The 22399-nt window shown below is 54.7% G+C and overlaps 1 protein-coding gene and 1 long non-coding RNA gene across 2 annotated transcripts in view; both read right to left on the bottom strand.

Annotated features, from left to right (window-relative positions):
- Positions 1-3225: 3225 nt before the first annotated feature.
- Positions 3226-13291, bottom strand: LOC133353626 (uncharacterized). The gene is made up of 3 exons (XR_009756413.1): positions 13029-13291; positions 4436-4544; positions 3226-4078 (listed from the first exon to the last, which is right to left on the bottom strand). It is a non-coding gene; the product is annotated as an uncharacterized LOC133353626 (long non-coding RNA).
- A 6548-nt stretch (positions 13292-19839) lies between these two features.
- Positions 19840-22399, bottom strand: part of BRAT1 (BRCA1 associated ATM activator 1) — a 28447-nt gene continuing 25887 nt past the window's right edge. The window contains exon 15 of the mRNA XM_061569718.1: positions 19840-21959. Coding sequence (XP_061425702.1) covers positions 21345-21959 — 615 coding nt within the window. The 3' untranslated portion in view covers positions 19840-21344. The remainder of the gene's footprint in view (positions 21960-22399) is intronic.

Here is a 22399-nt window from a genome sequence, read left to right on the forward strand (position 1 = left end):
ACACACACCATGCCTCACACACCACACACACACCACCTCACTCGCCCCATACACCACATACACACACCACTCACACACCACACACACGCCATGCCTCACACACCACACACACACACCATGCATCACACACTACACACACACTACACACACACACCATGCCTCACACACCACACACACACACACCACCTCACTCGCCCCATACACCACTCACACACCACACACACACACACACCCAGACACACCACACACACACACCACCTCACTCGCCCCATACAACCACACACGGCACATAACAGCGCTCCACGGCAATCGTGTACAGACGAATGCGAAGAAGAACGTTTTTTCAAACTCCGCTTCACAGAATACACAACAACAAAAAAGGTTAACAACGTTCAGTCAGCAAATGCTGCGCAACATCGTTCGCGACGGGTTATGAATCGTCGCGAGCGCCTTTAATTACCGATATAAATCATCCTGGACGCGGGGGCTTCTCTCTCTACGTCCCCCCCGCACCACCACCACCACAGAAGAAGAATAAGAGAGAGAATGCGGTAGGAGGAGCGGTAACATTGGGTTCGGACCATTGATGGGGAAACGGGAGACCCCCGCACCTCCACCGGCCCAGCAGCCGCAGCGGCAGCAGCAGCAGCAGCCGCGGCAGCGTTTGGCCACCTTATCTTTGGGGCGCATTCGTAGCGAGGCCGAGCGGTCGTTATTAATGAGCGATTCATTCTCCACAGGCCAACACTGTCCTCATTAATCGTGAGCGTTAAGGCTTGCGCGTCGGTGTGGGTGGGTGACCCCCCCCCCCTTTTTTTCTCTCTCTCTCCCCTACCACCGCTTGCCCCCCCCCACACTCCTCATCTCCTAACCGCCACACATCCACACCCCCCTCTCCCCACATCCCCCCCCCCACTCCCCATATCTCTCCCCCTCCCCCCACTCCACACCTATCTCCACCACCGCTTACCCCCCCCCCTCCCACTCTTCATCTCCTAACCCCCCCTCCCCACATCTCCCCCCCCCCCACTCCGCACCCACCTCGCCTCCCCCCCCCCCACCACCGCTTGCCCCCCCACTCCTCATCCCCTAACTCCCCCTCCTCACATCTACCCCCCACTCCGCACCCACCCCGCCCCCCCACTCTTCATCTCCTAACCCCCCCTCCCCACATATCTCACGCCCCCCCCCCCCCACTCCGCACCCCCCCCCCCCCACCACCGCTTGCCCCCCCCCCCCATTCCTCATCCCCTAACCCCCCCTCCCCACATCTCTTTCGCCCCCCCCCCTACTCCGCACCCCCCCCCCACCACCGCTTGCCCCCCCCCCCACTCTTCATCCCCTAACCCCCCCCCTCCCCACATCTCTCCCGCCCCCCCACTCCGCACCCACCCCGCCCTCCACCCCACCCACACCTCCCACCCCCTCGCTTCGTATCTCGCGCGAACCACAGTGGAGACATTATTTGCCAGACCCCCCCTCCTATTTGTACCGCTCACGATTCCATTCCCTTCCCGCGCGCCATGGCAGCAGCAATGTGGCTCGGCAGCTCGGAGGCAACGTTCAAGTCTGCAGCTGATGATCACGACGAGAGGGCCTAGTGAGACAGAGAGACAGAGAGAGAGTTCGTGTGAGATTTGCTGTGCCCCCCTCCCGTTGAAAGAGCGCAGACTGCAGTGGTTTACCGTGGGTTGGCGCAGAGTTCGAGATGCATGACCACAGGTCGCACTGTTGAGGCTCGTCTCTCATGCATCTCTATGTGTCTCTGTGGGTCTCCGTGGTCTTGTTTTGCGTCGGGCAATATGGTCCAGGAGCAGTGCCGGATGAAGCTAGTGCGGGGCCTGTAGCATATGTTATGAAGGGCCCCTCAATAAAAAAAGACATATATTTAAAAAATAAGCTGTTTTTACTTGCATAGTAAAGTAATTGTATTTCTTCATTTGAATATAAGCCAGATAACACGACAAATCGCTAAACTTAAACACCCAGTCGTTCATAAAAGTCGAAGGCGGTATAGTACTATAGTAATAGAGCAAGTGCAGAATCACTGCACCGGAATTGATAGCTTGAAAGCGTTTAGCGCGGGGCCTTTGAAAGTGTGGGTCCCGTAGCTACATATGTAGCTACTACATATGTAGCTACTACATATGTAGCTACTACATATGTAGCTACTACATATGTAGCTACTACATATGTAGCTACTACATATGTAGCTACTACATATGTAGCTACTACATATGTAGCTACTACATATGTAGCTACTACATATGTATCTACTACATATGTAGCTACTACATATGTAGCTACTACATATGCAGCTACTACATATGTAGCTACTACTCTTCGGTTCTTTCGGTAAAGTCACGTCGGTCCGATGGTCAGCCAAAAGCCGCTGCGAGGATGACCGGAGTTCACGTGGTGGTCCATGCCTCTCGACGAGATAAGCGAGGTGATGTGGTTCATTTGTGACAAGCACTTTGTTTGTGTAATGATCGCGACCTCTCTATTGCATTGGTTCGGCAAACCGAAAGCCAATGCAGTTCGGCGAGCACGGGATGGACACGGTCGGATCTTGCAGCACCCGTCACGACACGCGCCAGAGGTTGTTGTACACGCCGTAGCTTGAGACACGAACACGTGGCGCCTCAGGCACACCGTGAATGGGAAGAGTAAAACTACAAACTATTTCGACGCTATCAGATAAGGACGACTGAGCTGTCCGTCTATTTCTCTGAAGCGACCTGGGCCACAAATATAATAACTCAGTAAAGTGGCTTATCACGTGGACATTTATAGCAGCCAAACACTCTAAATGCACGTTTCTAAATGCGGAAGGGAAAACCGGAGGACCCGGAGAAAAATCCACGCGACCACGGGGAGAGAGAGACACGCAAACTCCAAATAAGTCGCGATCGAACCCACGATATCATGCGGTAGACCAGGCGAGGTAGTTAACATCTCGCTACCGTGGGGCCACGTGTGTGGGGGTGGGGAGAGAGTATTGCACAGGCAGCCCCCCACCACCCACCCCCCCCCCCCATGCTTGAAAATGAATGCAGCTTGTGTTGGCGGTGGTGCCGCTGCTGCTGGCTACTTACGGTGCAAAAGAAGTTCAACATACATTGTGTAGATGCTGCGTCGGCAATGATGCACAGGTACTCCACACACACAACAACAGCCACTCAACGCGTTCGTCAATACCACTGGGTGGCCTGAGATGAAAACCAATTTATAATATATATAATAGGCGAGACGTTTGTGGAAATGCAGAAGGACAATTGGCAGAAACTTTTCACGCACGAAGAAGGGCCCAGAAGGGTCATTTCCCGAAACGTCTACGCATATTAGACGATACAACCAAGGCAGGATTCCACGAAACGGGCGGAACAAAACAAAAATGATCGATCCTCGAATCGAATCGTGACCCTAGGGCAGAGCGGTTGTTGTGGAGGTAGAGATGAGAGGCGCGGTGGTTAGCGCAACTGTGCTGCAAACCACGGACCATCCGAGTTGCATTCCCCTCTCAGGGCCAACATCAGTGACCAATATCTCATCCAGCCCTGGGCCTCACTTTGAACGAATCAGCAGCCCTTTAATTGACTATCCGTCTGCAGTGTAAAAAAAAAAACGCACACACACAAAATCAGCACCGGGGAGACAAAGACGACTGGGCGTGGTGTTCGGGCCACACCACCGCCGCTCGTGCGCCGTGGTGTGGCTCAATAGGTGCTCGCAAACAGCACGAGCACCCAAGCAGCCCGCTCGGGGAATCTTGCTGTGGGAGCGATGGAGTGTGGTGGGTGGTGGGGAGTCGTTGGAATCTCCGCTGTCGCGCGATGCCGAACGCCGTTATCGATCGGCGGGGGTTGACGCCGCCCCATTGTCGTCCTGCCGCCTCGGTGCGAAGTCCACCAGCCAGCCGGCACGCCTCTGATCGTCTGGAGCCAGAACAACGCCTCGCCCCGCAGTCGCGGTCGATTTCAGATGACACGCACGCACCAGCGTGTCCATACTAATCGGGGCTTCGTATCAGCCGGAGCTGTCCGGGGTGCAGCTACGGAACATATTTCACCACTCGCTGGGGGGTGAAGGGGGTGGGGTGGGAGGAGGGGTCAGGTGTGGGGGGCTGGGGGAGGGGGTGATGTGGGGGGGATTGGAACATATTTCGCGATGATAAATGCATCCCTGATACTAATCGAGGGACCGTGCTGTCTCGGTGCGGTACTGTTGTTGTTGTTTTTATTTTGATGCCTTGCCAAAGCGTGCACTTCTTCTTGGCAAATCTGCAGCAATGTATGTACAAGAGCAATATGTACTTCCATAATGTGTATTTTGTTTATGCGTTTAGTGACGTGTATCTTTCTTACTCTACTATCCTTCATTGTATTTTTTGCCGATCTAACTTCAGGCATCCTTCCCGGGTGCCCGAACCCACCTTAACTTGGCTCCTCTAGATCCGGAGGAGCAGCGGCTCGACTCTGAGGCTCTCATGGATTGCTGCCGGGCTACTCGCAGCCCCATCACGGAGAGTGAACCCGGCATCCCTGCAGAGAAACATTTCATTTATCACAACATTAAACCCGTCGAGCAACTCCGCCTGCACACGAGACTTCTCTCCGCAGCCAACTCTCCGCCACGTGCTCCAAATGTGCATCACCACCACCAACAACTACAACAACAACCGCCATTCGCCACTAGGTGATGGTGACGTCTCCACGGCGCTTGTGCCAGGCCAAGTGCACTTCAAGGCCACGTGTGAAGTGTCGAACACCCGCTGGCAAGAGGTCACGGGACAAACCCAGGTGCCATGGGATGGTTGACTGACATCACCACCACCGTCATCATCACCGTCACCATCTGCATCAACAGTGACTTTGATGAGTGAGAGCGATCACGTTTTTTGTTGCTGATTTTACGATGCGTAATTCCGCGTTGCGTTGCATCGGTGCCTACGCTGTCGCAACGGAATCTATTTAACCCGGCTCTCCCCTTGCAATAGAAGGCGATTGATTCCAATGCGCGTACATGTTGTACGTGTGCTGCGTGGACACGTGGTACACGTACAACCCTTTTGACAATCCACTGCTGAATGAAACGCCTTCCCCCCCACAAAAAAAAAACTCCGTCGCCATCTCTCACGATCCTGCGACGTAACACTTCACCCTGGCATCTGCCCTCGAGCTCATTTATGAATTCATCACTCCATCTCCCCGCGAACGGATTTCATTCCTCGGCTGCCGCTCAGTCACTCTAGATTTCCAGGCCACCGCCAGAAACGATCCGTCCATCCGAATGTCGCCCCCCCCCCCCCCCCCCCGCTAGCGAGGTGGCCAGGCGACGTGAGACTCGCGCCGTGACACGTGGTGTTGCTCGCATTGAGGCTCTGATGATTTGTTTCAATGCAGGTGTCAGGTCTCAGACAGCCCAGCAACGTGGCCTCGTTTGTTGTTGGGGGGGGGGGATGGTGGAGTTGGGATGGTGGGGAGCACGACACAGCCAGTGTCAAACAAACTTCAAACGTCGCCTTGTTGTTGGATAATTCACGAGTTTTGACTCGACCATTAGAATGTAGAAGAGGGGGCTGAACGCGGGGTGGGGAGTTCACCCCCCTCCAGCGCCCTCCAGCCCCCCCCCCCTCTCCTTTCCAAGAAGCTACGGGGCTGCTCTTAGCTCGGTCAACAATGACTGCAGCGTCAAATTTCGATTTAAAGCTTTTGTGACTGCAGGGATTCATCTTCTTGGTTCTTTCGGTAAAGTCACGTAGAAGGGAAGTAATAAAATAATAAAAATAAAACATTTTAAAATAATTCTCACGACGTTTCGGCCACAATGCAAGCAGCCGTCCTCAGGTGAAGACCAGGTCTGTCGGGGAGACAGCGTCTGAATGTCGTCGTGAGAATTATTTTATTATGTTTTATTTTTATTGTTTTATTACTTCCATTCTACGTGACTTTACCGAAAGACCAAGAAGACTGCAGCGTCTTTAAAAAAATGTCGTTCTGTCCTGGATTCGGCTCATTCCGGCTGCGAGAATCAACCCACATATCGTGTGGCTTGGCAGGCGGCGCCCGTAACTTTAGCGACGTTTCGGGCGACGCTCCTCCTCCGTAGCACGTGCGTTGAGCGCCGAACGAGACGCCATGGTGTGTGTGTGCATTGCCCGAAACGTCGCCCATTGCACGTGATATATGTATTTATAGTCACACCACGCACGGTTGTTTTTTTAGGAGCGTGTTGAGTTGTTATTAATTGTGCGCCACTTAGAACGTAGCAGCAGCATCACCACCAACTATCGATTTATTGAGCATACATTTTTTTGTATAGATTTAAAAATGGTTGTCGTTAAATTTCGATTTAAAGCTTTCGTGACTGCAGGGATTAGTATTCTTGGTTTTCTTATTTTATTATTTCCCTTCTATGTGACTTTACCGAAAGAACCACAAATATGGTTGTCGTTAGTTTTGGATAAACGTGCCCCAATAAAGTGACTTTCAGAGGCAGTTATATGCAGCGTCATCTTCCAGAGCTGTTCTCACGGTGCGCTGTCGGAGGCGAGAGAGATCAGGCGTCACTGTCTCGATTGGAATATAAATGTGAGAGAGAGAAAGAGAGAGATATTTTTTCTAAATTGTGCGAGAAATTGAGTGCTCAAAAAGTGCGCAAAGAAGCAAGGAGAGTGAAAGAGAGACGCGTGCTTTGGACTGAAACCGAGAGACGTGAAGGGGAACACGCGGGATTTGAGGACGCACGCGCAAGCTCTAGAGACGCCACGCCGACTTGTTACGTTCCGCCGGGGCAACTGGGCAGGCGCATGACGGCTCTGTGGTCGGAGTTGGCTGCCAAAGAAGCAAAAACACACATCCCTCGACGGGACAGCCTGGCGCGGAGACGTTAACTCGTTTACTCAGCTCGCGTGTGCACGAGGTGCCGTGCTGGAATGCCACATCGCAGGACCGTGAGAGAAAGAGAGAGAGACGGGGAGCTCTGCATGCAGATATGAGCTACCGTCGGAGGCCGTAGGACTGCGAGAAGGGCTGGGTGCAGATGCAGCGCTTGTCGTAAAAACAATATTACATAGAAAACAGGGGGGACATGGGGAGAGAGAGAGAGGGGGTAGAGAGAGGGGGGGTACAGAGAGAGTGGGTAGAGAGAGAGGGGGGGTAGAGGAAGAGGGGGGGGGGGGTAGAGAGAGAGGGGTAGAGAGAGAGGGGAAGAGAGAGAGAGGGGGTACAGAGAGAGTGGGTAGAGAGAGAGGGGGTACAGAGAGAGTGGGTAGAGAGGGGTAGAGAGAGGGGTAGAGATAGAGTGTAGAGAGAAAGGGGGTAGAGAGAGAGAGGGGGTACAGAGAGAGTGGGTAGAGAGAGAGGGGGTACAGAGAGAGGGGGTAGAGAGAGAGAGTGTAGAGAAAAAGGGGGTAGAGAGAGAGAGGATGTAGAGAGAGAGAGGGAAGGGGTAAGAAGGAGGAGAGCAGAGCGTTAAATATTTTGTGAAATATTTCATTTAAAAATGGGGGGGGGGGGGGGGCACATAGAGAAAAGCATTGAAATAAAACGAAATGATGAACGAAGCAAAGTGCCGACTACACTGAGCATCTTCTTGTTTCCTTTGATCGTAAAAAAAGAGGGAGAGAGAGAGGAGAGACAGCGACGAATCCGAGCGGCATTCAAGCACCAGCAGCGGATAGATCATGGCTGATGATAATTATAATGATGACGATCAAGGCCAAACCCACGCTGCCGGTAAAAGCGCGCACGTGCTGTCAAATCCAGAGGCGAGGACATAGCCACTTAGCCGCCAGCCTAAGTTCGACTCCTGACAAAGGTGGAGCGCTTGGTTGGAGCCACTGGATGGGAGCCTCCGGTCAGGTCAAGGGTCACTCCACCCTGGCGGCCAATGACTAATGAGGAGCTCGCTCACATCGTGAACAACGATGCCCTGGAGGAGTCTTGTTAACCCTGTCGAGGGGGCCTCATTGGACTCGACCCTGGGGGGGAGGGGGCTGACTATCCCGCCCTTAGGGCGGGTGGGGGGTTGGGGGGTGGGCTCGTTAACTCAGCCCTCGGGGAGCCTCGTGTAGACAGATTTGAAGGGGGGACTTATGTCGGTCTTAGGGGGCCCTGTGTGGGGAGATCTCGTCAAGGAGAGTAGACCATCACCACGCGAACTCCGGTAGTCATCCTCCCAGTAGCAGCAGCGGCGGCTTTTGGCTGCCCATTGAACAAAGACGGCAGCAGCGGCCGTCTGGAACGCTCTGTTAGGAAGCCACTCGAGTTATACACTTTCTGTTGAATCATCTCGATTTTTTTAAAAAAACTGCTTTTGTTGTGTTTAGTTTGTTGTCCTTCCCCCACACCTCCGATTAGCGCGACTGGATATGTACGGTGCAAAAGAAGTTTGACATACATACACACAGCGGGCTGTGAAATGTGTAACGCTCTGGTCTCAACGGCTCGTGCGGTCTCTCATCGGTGAGCACCCAGGTTGAATGGAGATTCCCGATGAAGGGTCGTTCCATTGACTCGGCTATCTCGTTGAGTTTGAGATGTCCTTCAATGGCAGTCGTTAGGGGTACGCATGTGTTCGTGTATTTATGTGTGTGTGTCAAAGTGTCAAAGACCCCCATATAGCCTTTAATAGACTGTTGGGGCAAGTGCTGTTAGCGAGTAACACCTATGAAGGCTGGAACGGTACACTTGAAAGTGGGTGCCCAGCACCACGTCCAACCGCTTTTGTATCCCCACACCGCATCAGCTACTAATTTGAGGCTGAGTCGACTTAGAGGAGGCCCAGGCCCGATTCAGATAATCGTCACTGGTGTTGGCCGTGAACGGGAATCGAACTCGAGTCGCCTGGTTCGATACATTGCGAGCTAACATCGCCACGAGGGAGACAAAGGCGGCCGGATGTGGTGTTGGTCACCCACCTCATCGTGTGCTGTGCTGTGTCAATGTGGTCGACTCAGTCTCAAATGAGTGCCTAGTTGCCGAGTGTAAAAATGGGAGACAAGTAAAAATAATAATAATAATAAATAATAGAAATAATAGAAATAAAATAATAAATCACGACGTTTCGGAGGCAACACAAGTCTCCGTCATCAGGTGGGACCGTCACATTTTTTTTACCTAGTGACTTTACCGAAAAACCTAGGAGTATGAATCCTTGCAGTCACGAAAGCTTCAAATCTATTCAGGCTGCACGAGGAAAATCTTAGATTATTTGCTTATGTTTGCTCGTGTGTGTGTGTGTGCGTGTTCCCGAGTGTGTTAGCGCGCGTGTGTTCGCGTGTGTATAGATTAACTAATGTGACATAAGGGGCCGCGCCACGGTGACGTATACCGTGGGTTTACGGGTTGATTGATTGGTTATTGTTTGATGATTTATTTATGTGAAACCATCAAAGGAGGCCACTTACTTTGAGGTGTCGGCTAAAGCCGATCCTGTCCGTCAGGGCGGAGGGAGTCCACGAATTCACTATCTGCTCCCTCCCCAACCTCCTTTCTCCCCCCGAAGCTACCACCTCTCATAACACGCGCGCACTCAGAGACACGTAGATAAAAGTCCCCCGGATAGCCTTTAACGGACTGTTGGGGCAAGTGCTGTTAGCGGCACGCGGAAGTGGCGGGGCTAGATAATACCACGCCCGGCCGCCTTTGTCTCTCCAGTGCTGCTAGTGTTTTAGATACCGCACAAGCTACTCGCTTTTGGCCAGGACCGGTTCAATCACTCGCCACTGGTGGTGGCCGTGAGCGGGAATCGAACTCGGGTCGCCGGGTTCATAATGCAGAGCGGTGGCCACTAAAGACACCGGGTGGTGGTGTGGCTGGAACCACGCCCAAGTCGACCTAGACGAAGCCCAGCACCGGTTCAGATAATCGCCACTGTTGGTGGCCGTGAGCGGGAATCGAACACGGGTCGCCGGGTTCGTAGCGCAGCGTTCCCCTACGCCCACCACTGACCACTGTCACCCACAGCGCAGACGGACGTTGCACATATCTGAACCGGTTGCTGTGCTTCCCCGTAGGTAGACTCGGCCTAAAAACAAAAAAAACGAGCAGCTGGTGCGACACGTATACATCGGCACCGGAGAGACAAAGGCGGCCGCGCGTGGATTGTTCTCCGTAGGCGCTCTTCGAGAAGCACTTTCGCCGCGCGGCCTGTTAACGCGACACTGCGGCTGTCTCTGGCTTTGTGTGCGAGCGTGCGAGGAGCACTCCAGCCGACGAGGGGGGGAAGTCTTGGCTCGATTCCCAAGGCAGCGCGTTACGCGATGCCTCTATTTTGATTTTAATGGGTCGTTAAGCGCGATGAAAAGAGGTTTATTACGGGAACCAATGTCCCGCGTGCGAGTGTGTGCGAGTGTGTGCGAGTGTTTGTGCGAGTGTGTGTGAGTGTGTGTGTGAGACTGTGTGTGCGAGATTGTGTGTGAGTGTGTGTGTGTTTGTATGTGCGCGTGTGTGTGCGAGTGTTTGTGAGACTGTGTGTGCGAGTGTGTGTGCGAGTGTGTGTGAGAGTGTGTGCGAGTGTGTGTGCGAGTGTGTGTGTGAGTGTGTGTGTGAGTGTGTGTGTGCGAGTGTGTGTGAGTGTGCAAGTGTGTGCGAGGGTGTGTGTGAGACTGTGTATGTGAGTGTGTGTGCGAGACTGTGTGTGAGTGTGTGTGGGAGTGTGTGTGAGTGTGTGTGCGAGTGTGTGCGAGTGTGTGTGTGAGACTGTGTATGTGAGTGTGTGTGAGTGAGACTGTGTGTGTGTGTGTGAGACTGTGTGTGAGAATGTGTGTGTGAGATTGTGTGTGTGAGACTGTGTGTGTGTGTGTGAGACTGTGTGTGTGAGACTGTGTGTGTGTGAGACTGTGTGTGAGACTGTGTGTGTGTGTGCGGTAGTGCAGTGGGTCAGGGCGCTGCGCTACGAACTCGGCAACCCGAGTTTGATTCCCGCTCACAGCCAACACCAGTGACGATTATCTGAACCGGTCCTGGACATCCCCTAGGTCGACTCAGCCTCAAATGAGTTGCTGGTGTGATGTGTCAACATCGCCACTAGGGTGACAAAGGCGGCCGGGCATAGTGCTGTTCTGACGTTGAAGTATGTATGTTCAACTGCTTTCACCCCGTACGTAGCCAGACGCGCTAATCGGAGGTGCGGGGGAAGGACAACAAACCAAGCACAAAAATCGGTTCCGAAGAAATTCGTTCACAATTTAGATTTAAAGTGCAAACCTCCAGTGGCTTCCTAATATCAGACGAGAAGAGCGTTCCAGACGGCCGCAGAAGCGCATCCGAAAGCGCAGCGCGATGCGGTGAACCGCCGTCTGCGTTCGATGGCCGGCAGCCAAAAGCCGCTACTGCGATGGTGCCCGGAGTTCGCGTGCTGATGGTTGATGCTCTTTGACGAGATCAGCGAAGTATCGTGGTTCATTTGTGGCGAGCACTTTGTGCGTCATGAGTGCAAGCTACTCGCTCACAGCACTTGCCCTCAAAATCTGTTCAAGGCTATACGGGACATCTTTGTCATTGTGTAGCGAGCTGTTGCTCTTGTATTTGCTCTGCCTTTATAATCCCAGCTCTGCCTCTCTTGCAAAAGTGACCTCTGGTCTCGCCGCGAGCCACACGAACTAGACCGTGACCTCGTGACCTTGACCCGTACACGGTCTCGAGTCCAGTGCGGGTCAGTGTCCCCCCCCCCACCTCCCACTCACCCCGCCCCCCATCCCTCGCCCCCAACCGCGACATTTTGCCCCCTCGACCTTTAAATCCCTTAGGGTCAAGGTTGTCATGGCTTGGTTTAGAGGGGTCATAATTAGTAATGAGGCTTCGTGACCACCCCCCCTCTGTCCTCGTCATGGTGCGCGAGAGAAAGATGGAGAGAGTGGACGAAGGGAGGGACGAAGACAAGGGAGAGGAGGAGTGGAGAGAGGTAGAGCAGTGGAGGTCCAGGGCAAGGGATGGAGAAGGAGCAGGGAGAGCGAGAAGTGGGTCGTGTTGGCATGTTTGGCAAGGGAGGTCCCATGACGTAGCTGCCCACCCCGAGCTCTCAATGTCCTGATCGTGGTATTGTCCTTGTCCTGTTCGCCTTTTAGCGTTCCCTGGTCTAACACTATATTCTTGGTTCTTTCGGTAAAGTCACGTAGAAGGGAAATAATAAAATAATATAAATATTAAACAATAAAAATTATCACGACGTTTCGACCGCAACACAAGCAATCGTCATCAGGTGTGAAATCCACAGCAAGACAATTTGAAAAAAGTTGCGGTTTTTCCTAACGTCAGCACCACGGACAGCGGATTTGGCAGTTTGCCAGACGGACGAGTCCACCTATGTTCGGAAAACATATTTCGTGGCGGTTGTCAAGAAGGGTCCCAACTCGTATCTTTGGCCGTCTGTGGGGGGGGGCAAGGCACCCTTTGCCCCCCCTCACGCTCGTTCCGCTACTGAGAGAAATGGAGAGAGAGAGGAGTGGCTCTGATTGAGAGGCGGAGTTTAGGAGTCAACTGATGGGAGATGGAGAGAGTGAGTGAGTCTAGGAGCGGACTGATGGGAGATGGGGAGAGTGAGTGAGTTGCTCGTGGAGTGAGACGTGAAAGACCAAAGTGGGAGAAGTAGTGGGGTGGTGGTAGAAGAGACGGAGTCAACTTTACTAAACTATATTTTTATTTCACCAGGTAAGGCCAACTGTGCTACATGTCTATTTTTCAGAAGCGACCTGACCACAAATGACAGCTCAACGAAGCGTCTCATCGTGTGGAAATGTATAGCAGCCAAATAACTCCAAACGCGACGTTGATTCTAAACGTGGAGGGGGAATACGGACCCAGGGAAAAAATCCACGCGACCACGGGGAGAGAGTGAGAGAGAGAGAGAGAGAAACGCAGACTCAAAATATACAGGCTTCAGGATCGGGATCAAAGCCGCGATCTCCTGTATACCAGGCGAGGTGGTTAACATCCAGCCATCGCGGCACCCAGGAGCGAGCGAGCGAACGAGAGAGAGAGAGTGAGCGAGATAGCGGGAGAGGGCGAAATGGGATAACAAACCGGTCGGCGTGTTCGTGGTACAAGCGGCAGCGGTGGTTGTTGTGCACGCTGGCGGCGCTGTCTCAATAATGAATCAAACGCGTGCGCCGCTTCGATCCGGGCTCGCGATTAAATATTCAGCGAGACCTCCTCCTCCTCCCCCCCCCCTCCTCATCCTCCTCCTCGTCGTCGTCGTTCTCGTCTCCAGGCATCGGCGGATGCGGACGCGAAAAGATGCGGAGGGCGGGGGTGGGGGAAGAGGCCCAAAAAAATCTTCCTCCCAAATGTTTTCAAACTCACACCTGAAAGCCGCGGGCGAACTTTGATTGGCGCGGAGTGGCACCTCGCGCGCGTACTCGAGTCGAGTACTCGCGGACTACCTCCAGCCTCCTCGCCGTGTCCTTCTACCCCCGAGTCTCCGTCCCCCCCCCCTGCCCTCTTCCCCACCGTCCCCCCCGCCATCTCCCCTACCTAACCCTCCAACCTATAACCCACTCACCATCACTCGCCAACAGCCCACTGCTATCCTCACGCAGACTCGGATTCTGTTGTTCGAGCATTGAGCTAAAAGTGTGGGGGGCGGTGGGGGGCGTTGGGGGGGGGGGGTTATAATTCACCACCTCCCTCGTCTCTGCCTTCACTCCTTTGCCGCAGCTTTGACGGTCTATCCCACTCAACCCCCTCCCCGACCTACACCCATCTTCTCCTGATCCTTCAACCCCATCTCTCCCCCTCGCTCTCCGCAGGCTTTCCCCCTCGGTCCTCCCTCTCCCCCACTCCTCACCAACGTTACCCCCCAAACTCCATCCCCACATTCTCTCTCCTCGCATCCCCGTCTCGCTCTCCAAACTCGCCCCGCTCTCCCAACGCTCTCCCACCAATTCGTTCCCCTCGCTCTCCCTGCTCTCCCCAGGCTCTCCCCAGGCTTTCTCTCGGATCGATGCACATCCTGGGGTGTGGAGAAGGGGTCCCGCGCCCAGTAATAGCGGTCGCGTCCCGTGGGGTCCGACGGGAATCGCCCCGGGCACGTGATCCCCTCACCGCCCCCCGCTCTCGGAGTCACGGGGAACCCGGATGCCACCTCCAATCACCACGCGCGCCCTTCTCCTGCTGCTGCTGCTGGCTAGGTACGGTGCGAAAGAAGTTCAACATAAATACAGGCGACTGATGCTGCTACTGCTGAAGCTGCTAACACTGCTGCTGCTGCTGATGAACATAATGCCGATGCTCTTGCTTGTACAACAACAACCGCCATTCGCCATTTGACGTCACCTCCACGGTGCCTGTGACGTCACCACGGCGTTTGTGTCAGGCTGTGTGCACTTTGAGACCATCACGTGAAGTCCACGTGTCGAAGGATCGCTACTGGCAGGAGGTCACGGGACAGACCCAGGTGCCATGGGTTGACTGGCTGACATCACTGGCAAGCCTCTCCTCAGCGTGCCTGGCAAGGCGATGTTGGCATAATCCTTGCCAGGACCTTTCCAGGCACACCGAGGAGGGAGATACCCCTGAAGGTGTTACGATCTGTGTGATCCCCCTTCGTAAAGAGAGGGACCAACCAGGACATCCTTCAAATCCTTGCGGAACCCGTCCAGTGGCCCAGATTGTTGTAATGATGTAATTAAGGACAGTCTGCACATAAACGCCACCCTCCCTCTGCAGTTCGCTCTGGATCGCCTTCCGTACTTCCTCAACGGCAGCCCCAGCAGCGTCATTCCCAACTTGACTCGTAATGTTATCTCGGCTGAGGGATTTGCCCTCCCCCAAGACCTCACAATAATGCTTAGCAAACCTGAAAACCTGTTCCTCGGAGTTGGGAGATCGGATAAACCGTTCTTTCCCCGAAGGATGGTGATAGGTATGGAGCAGCAAGTTAATATGTTGATTGAATTAAAGAGTGACTTGTGGTCACAGGTTACCGAGGCGGATTCCATCTCCTCAGCAACCCGTAACCACCACCCATCCTTGCAGCGCCACACGGGTCTCCGAACCTCCGAGCGAAGGCTGCGGTAAGCCTCCTCATTCTCCGACGTGGGACACTGCAGACTGTGAGAGTGGGACTGTCGCTTTTTCTCAGCCAGCCGGAACACCTCCTCCGTCAGCGAGGGTCTCTGGGGAGTTTCAACATACATACTAGCACATGTGAAAGGAGGTCATAGAAAGCGTCCGACTCCTTTGGCATTGCCTGTATCCCTCTACTGATGTTCATCTTCGGTGGAGCGTAAACAACCACCACCATTCCTCGCCTCCCGTTGATGGGGAAGCCGAGCCCAGAGTAGCCTGGGACTTACAGCTTCCCACATCTTACTATCACGCCCCTTCATTATTTTGATCAGATGAAGAGCCACTCTCTGTTATACTCGTAGGTTTTTTCCGTAAAGTCCCGTAGGTAAAAATAAAACATAAACATAATAGAAATAATGATAGAAATAAAATAATAAATCACGACGTTTCGGAGGCAACACAACTCTCCGTCATCAGGTGGGACCGGCACAGCTAATTTACTGTATCCAGTAAATTTAGGCGGTGAGGGTTGTTGTTACTGGTAGGAACTTCCTGGTTACACCAGCCGACAGGGGATTATTGTGTCCGTCCGTCGTGCAGGGAGGGGCTGGGAGGGGAGGGTGGGGAGGGGCTGGGTGGGGAGGGGCTGGGTGGGGAGGGGCTGGGTGGGGAGGGGCTGGGTGGGGGGTGGGAGGGGTGGGGCTGGGTGGGGAGGGGCTGGTCACCCCGTGGTGCCCTTATAAAACTCAACGTTTAACCTACTCACGCCGGCTTGTGCCCGCCCTCACAGTCGGGCATATTTGCGGAATACACCACGCCGCCGTTGACCCTGGCCATTGACCGAGCAATCCAACGTTCCTACCAGCTCCCTCTGCAGGAATGTGTTTTATTTTGTTGTTGTTTTATTGTTGTTGCTGCACCCAGTGCGCGATGCGCGTGTGGTCACGGCAAGGCGATTTAGAGAGCGGGACGGACGTCTGCATGGGCAAACATGCAGACGGATTAGAGGGGCGAACACAATAGAAAGACAGAGGGACAGAGACACGCTCATACGGGCAGACAGACAGACAGGACGGAGAGACAGACAGGCAGACGTACATACAGGCGGACGGACAGATCGATCGATGGACAGACGGACGGACAAATATGCAGACGGAAAGATAGATAGGCACAGACGGACATGCACATGGATGGAGAGACAGACGGGCAGGGAAAACGAACGGTCACACAGGCAACGCAATAGACAGATAGGCAGACAGGAGGATGAATGGACTGCGGGGCAGCTTGACTGACGGATATACTAAAAATAATAATAGTTGCCTTTTATTACAGAGTGAAATCCTGTGATTGAAAATCGATTTCGCGTTAGAGCTCTTGGAACCGTGCACGAGTTCACTTGATCGCCACGTTCAGTGTTTACTTCTCAACACGCAAAGCATACACCCTGTGCGTGTGTGTCAGCCTGTGTGTCTGTGTGCGTCACCCTGTGCGTGTGTGCTTCAGCCCGTGTGTGTGCGTCAGCCTGTGCGTGTCACCCTGTGCGTGTGTGTGCGTCAGCCTGTGTCTGTGTCAGCCTGTGTGTCTGTGTGTGTCACCCTGTGTCACCCTGTGTGTGTCACCCTGTGTGTGTCAGTCTGTGTGTATGTCAGCCTGTGTGTCAGCCTGTGTGTGTGTCAGCCTGTGTGTGTGCTTCAGCCTGTGTGTGCGTACTAACGTGCTTGTACTATGAACCTGGCCACCCGAGTTCGATTCCCGCTCACGGCCAACCCCAGTGACGGTTATCTAAACCGGTCCTGGACCTCCCCTAGATTGACTCAGTCTCAAAGGAATACCTGGTGCGGTGTGTAAACATCGCCACTGGGCAAAGGCGGCCGGGCGTGGGGCTGGCCACCCACCTTCTCGTATGCCGTGTCAGCCTTCATAGATGCTCGCTAATAGCACCTGCCCCAACAGTCTGTTAAGGCTATACGGGGGATCTTTTTCTTGTGCGGGTGGAGCGGTGGGGCAGTGGTTAGCGCAATGCGCTACGCACCCCAAGCAACCAGCAGAGTTCGATTCCCGCTCACGGACGGTGACGAATATCCGAACCAGTCCTGGGCATCCCACCGCCCCCCACTAGGTACGGTGTGTTACAAAACGTTGGTCCTGGGGAGACAAAGGCGGCCCGGTGTGGTGCTGGCCACACCCCCCCCCCCCCACTCCTTATAGGTGCGCGGTTCCGGCCTTCAATAATCGATGCTCGCGAACAGCCCTTGGCCCCGACAACCGGTGAAAGGAATGCACGGGGATCTTCGCACTGTTGGCTACGTACGGTGCGAACGAAGTTCAACGTGCATATGTACTGCCCCATAGACTAACACCACTCACAGACTAACACCGCCCATGGACTCAACACTGAACCTCCGATTAGCACGCTTGGCTACGTACGGTGCGAACGTAGTTCAACGTGCATATGTACTGCCCCATAGACTAACACCACTCACAGACTAACACCGCCCATGGACTCAACACTGAACCTCCGATTAGCACGCTTGGCTACGTACGGTGCGAACGTAGTTCAACGTGCATATGTACTGCCCCATAGACTAACACCACTCACAGACTCAACACTGCCCATGGACTCAACACTGCACCTCCGATTAGCACGCTTGGCTACGTACGGTGCGAACGTAGTTGAACGTGCATATGTACTGCCCCATAGACTAACACCACTCACAGACTAACACCGCCCATGGACTCAACACTGTACCTCCGATTAGCACGTTTGGCTACGTACGGTGCAAAAGAAGTTCAACGTACACGCATAGTTGTCGCTGCTGAATGTGTCACGTGAGTCGCGTGTCCCAGGCCCCGTGTGGACCCCGCGCGCATGCAAACAACAACACGCGTGCATCCCCTTCCTCCATCGCCTTGATTAATTGTGCTATTGCCAGAGCTCGGGACCCATTAATGGGATTGGCTCCTTTAATTACTCACCGATTTCTGATCAGACGTGGATCGATAGCCGAGTGCCCGGAACGTGAAGCAGTTTCCTAATGCGGGCCCGCCTGGACGCGCGCGCAACTTGAACGCCGTCGAGTTTTTTTTACACGAAAGGCAAAGTTGACCCGTGTAGCCCACGCAGGGATGGTGGGGCAAGTGCCATCAGCGAGCGCCTATTGAAGATGGCACGGCGCGCGACGATGATGGATGGGCAAACAGCACCACGCCTCTGACCGCCTTTGTCTTCCCAGTGCTGATGTTTACACGGAGCGCCGGGTATTAAATTTGTTTAAGGCCGAGTCGAACTAGAGGTAGGTACAGAACCGGTTCAGATATTCATCATGGATGTCGGTTGGCTGTTAGCGGGAACGACAACCTTGCGACCACCAACAACCACCCCACCGCCAGCCACACCAACAACCGCACCACCATCACCAAGCACACCGCCATCTGCCACAGCAACAACCACACCACCATCAGCCACCACACCACCAAAAACAACACCACCATCAGCCACCACACCACCAACACCACCATCACCACCATCATCAGCCACCACACCACCAACAACAACACCACCATCAGCCACCACACCAACACCACCATCATCAGCCACCACACCACCAACAACACCACCATCAGCCACCACACCACCAACAACAACACCACCATCAGCCACCACACCACCAACAACACCACAACCAGCCACCACACCACCAACAACACCACCATCAGCCACCACACCACCAACAACACCACAACCAGCCACCACACCACCAACAACAACACCACCATCAGCCACCACACCACCAACAACACCACAACCAGCCACACCAATAACCACACCACCAACAACAACACCACCATCAGCCACACCACCACCAACAACGCGAACATCAACAACGAACGCAAGCAATTACAGCCGCTGTCGGGGCTCTGCATGGGATCGCTGACTCGGCAACCACTACCCCCCCCCCCCATCTCTGCCCCTGGCCACAACACAGCCCCCCACAACCACCCCCACCACCACCCCCCACCCACCCCCACCCCATCGCCCCCCACCCACATCTTTCCTTCGGCTGGCTTCTCTCTTCCACACAATTAGGAAGGGCTATGATGTCCTTAATTAACCACAAAGACCACCCCCCCCAGAAACGGGGGGGGGGGGGCAGTGCTGTCCGCAATAGATGCAAGAAAATGGAACATTGGTGGCAGGGGGGAGTCAAGGGGTGGGAGGAAAATGTTTTTGTTCTTGTCCAGGCTGTGTCGATATTTCGCGTTGTTTTCACCATACTTCACCAGTCTGGTCAAGTTCGGGTTGGTTAAAACGGTGGAGCGGGGGGGGGGAGTACCAGTTCAGATATCACTCGACACTGATATTGATGTTAATATAGGAGAGCCGGAGAATCGAACCGAGGTTGCTAGTTTATTCTCTTCTTCCATGTACGATATAAAACTATAAACAATTGTTTATTTTTCGATTTAAAGCTTTCGTGACTGCTTTCGTGACTGCAGGGATTCATCTTCTTGGTTCTTTCGGTAAAGTCACTTAGAAGGGAAATAATAAAATAATAAAAATTTAACATAATAAAATACAATTGTATTTACAATTGAAAGAAAATTACAATTGAAAGAACCAAGAAGAATTGTTTATTTTACCAGGTAAGGCCCACTGAGCGATTGTAGCTCCTTTTCAGAAGCGACCTGGCCACAAATGATAACTCAACGAAGTGGCTTATCAACAGGAAAATGATAGCAGCCAAGAACTCTAAACGCGTGATGTTGATTCTAAATGTGGAAGGAAAAACCGGAGAACCCGGAGAAAAATCTCCACGACCGCGAGAAGAGACACGCAAACTCCAAATACACAGCAGGCGGCAGGGTCGGGATTGAACCAACAACCTCCTGCATACCAGGCGAGGTAGTTAACATCTCATGAACCACTGTGGCACCGAATTGGATCCACTCCGGCCCACGATTCCTCGCAACGTAGCCTCGCACGGGCGGTTCAGCTAAAAGGAGCGCAACACGGTGCGGCTGTGATCCAGCAGGCGAGGGTTGCTGGATCGCGGAAATATTGTGTGGTGGGGTTTTCTCCGGCCAGAGGAATGGGGAATTTCCACCACTGGCTCAGGCCTGTAAACAGGCAATGAGCCACAGCCAATCGACCTCCTTCCCTCGCTCTAGCGCACAGCATGCTCCACGCTGAGCGATCTTGCTGCTCGTACCTGATGATTGCTAAACATGTCTCGATTGGCAACATGCTGCACCGTGGAATGCGAATGTTGTGTGCAGCCTGTGCGTTCGCTGGGTCATGCAGCCCGCATGCCCAGCCCCCGCATGCCCAAGCAGTTTCTGTTTGGCTGGATGAGGCTAAACGGGCACGACACGGGCTGGAAAAGAGATGGGCTGATGCGGTACAAGATGATGTGGAGCTGAGTGGACTTGCCGAAGGCTGGTCTCAGCGGTGTTAAGGTCGGCCTCGATGGAGGAGGCTCGTGAAGGACGCTAGTGGCCAGTTGGAGGCAGTCGCCCTCCAACAACGGACGGCAGACAAGCAACGTTCACAAAAACGAGTGGAGCGCCAGGCAGCAAAAGTGCAGTGGGGAGCACAGGTGATGCATTTGTCAGTTATCGTAGTCAGTCAACCCATGACACCTGGGTCTGTCCCGTGACCTCCTGCCAGCGAGCCATCGACACTTCGTGTGGACTCAGTGCACCTAGCCTGGCACAAGCGCTGCGATGTAGCCGCCACTTAGCGGCGAATGGCAGCCGTTGCACCACACACTCAACAGTGCAGTTGACAAAAATAATTTATTCGTGAAAAACTGGGAGACGGCAACACGTACATGCACAAAAACGCACAAAGACCCCCATATAGCCTTAACAGACCGTTGAGGAAAGTGCTGTTAGCAAGCACCTATGAAGGCTGACACTGCACACGAGGGGGTGGGTGGCCAGCACCAAGCCCCTCCGCCTTTGTCTCCCCAGCGGCGATGTTTACACACCGCACCGGGTACTCATTTGAGGCTGAGTCAACCTAGGGGAGGACCAGAACCGATTCAGATAATCGTCACCGGTGTTGGCCGTGAGCGGGTATCGAACCCGGGTCGCCAGGTTCGTAGCCCAACCCAAGACCGGCTGCGCCATACGCAAGTACACACGCTTCTCCCCAGCGCTATCGCCGCTAAACCAGAACCACCGAATAACAGACGCAAATACGCAAACCGACACGCAAATCGCTAAAAAACTTTTCTCAACACGCCGCAAGATCCGATCCGATGCGCGCAGGGCGCAAGCGCGAGGATCGATTTGAGAAGCGACGAACCGACGTCGCTGCCGCCTCGCTCAGTAGCAGTCGGCGCCGTCGAGCAGGGCGCTGTCGCTCGAGGCAAGGATGTCTCGCAGCAGCGAGGCCGGGCCGCTCTGCACGTAGTCGCTGCGCCTCTCCAGCTCGTCGCGCAGCGCCGGCAGGTCCAGCCGGCGCAGGTCGTCCGTCACGTCCGCCGACGCGTCCCCTTCGTCGTCTGCGTCCCCGCCGGCTCCCCCCCGAGCCGGCGCGACGCCGGCGTCGGCCAGCGCCATGAGCGCCGCGCAGGCCTTGCTGGCGGCCGGCCGGTCGCAATCGCGTAAGGCCGCCACCAGCACCGCCAGCGCCGGCGCAGGTCCGCCCGCCGCCGGACCGGCCGAACCGACCGGCTCGCGCGCCAGCAGCGTGGCCGCCGCCTCCCAGAACTCCAGCGCGTTCACCTTGACCTCCCAGTCGGGGTCGCGGGCGGCGGCGCGCAGGGCGGCGCCGGCGGGGCCCGCACGCGCTGGCGGGGCCGAGGCCAGCGCCAGCAGCGGCGCCCGCAGCGAGCCGCCGGCGCGCAGGCACGCGGTGAGGACCCGGCAGGCGGCGCGGCGCGGGAAGCACTCGGCGTCGCCGGAGAGGATGTCGCACAAGCGGCCGAGGACGTCGTCCTGCGGAGACGGTCGCGAGGAGCGCAAGCCAACAATGTAGCCCCGAAGCGGCCAACGGCGGCCGAGTGGTATGCCCCGTGGAAGGCACACGCATCCAAGCACCGCTATCCAGGCTCAATGTATAGTGATGATAATAATAATAATAATTGACATTTATTTGTAAGGCGCCTTCCACTCATGTCTCAAGGCGCCACCACCACCACCACGAGCCACGCTCCTCCCTCTGTGGGCCAGGGGTAGATGGCGAATCGGGGCGACCGCCCCGGGCCCCGCGTTTTGGGGTCGGGGGGGGCCCGCACTTCGGCGTCACGGTGTCAGATGTAATACTTCCGGTTACGTTTGAAGGCGGTGGGGGGGGGGGCCCACACAGTGGGATTTGCCCCGGTATCCGCAATACCGCCCCCCCCCCAGCCCCCCTACGGACGGGCCCTGTCTGTGGG

Source organism: Lethenteron reissneri, chromosome 44, assembly GCF_015708825.2.
Source record: "Lethenteron reissneri isolate LAM-NWPU_2019-01 chromosome 44, ASM1570882v1, whole genome shotgun sequence".
NCBI classification, from domain to species: Eukaryota; Metazoa; Chordata; class Hyperoartia; order Petromyzontiformes; family Petromyzontidae; genus Lethenteron; species Lethenteron reissneri.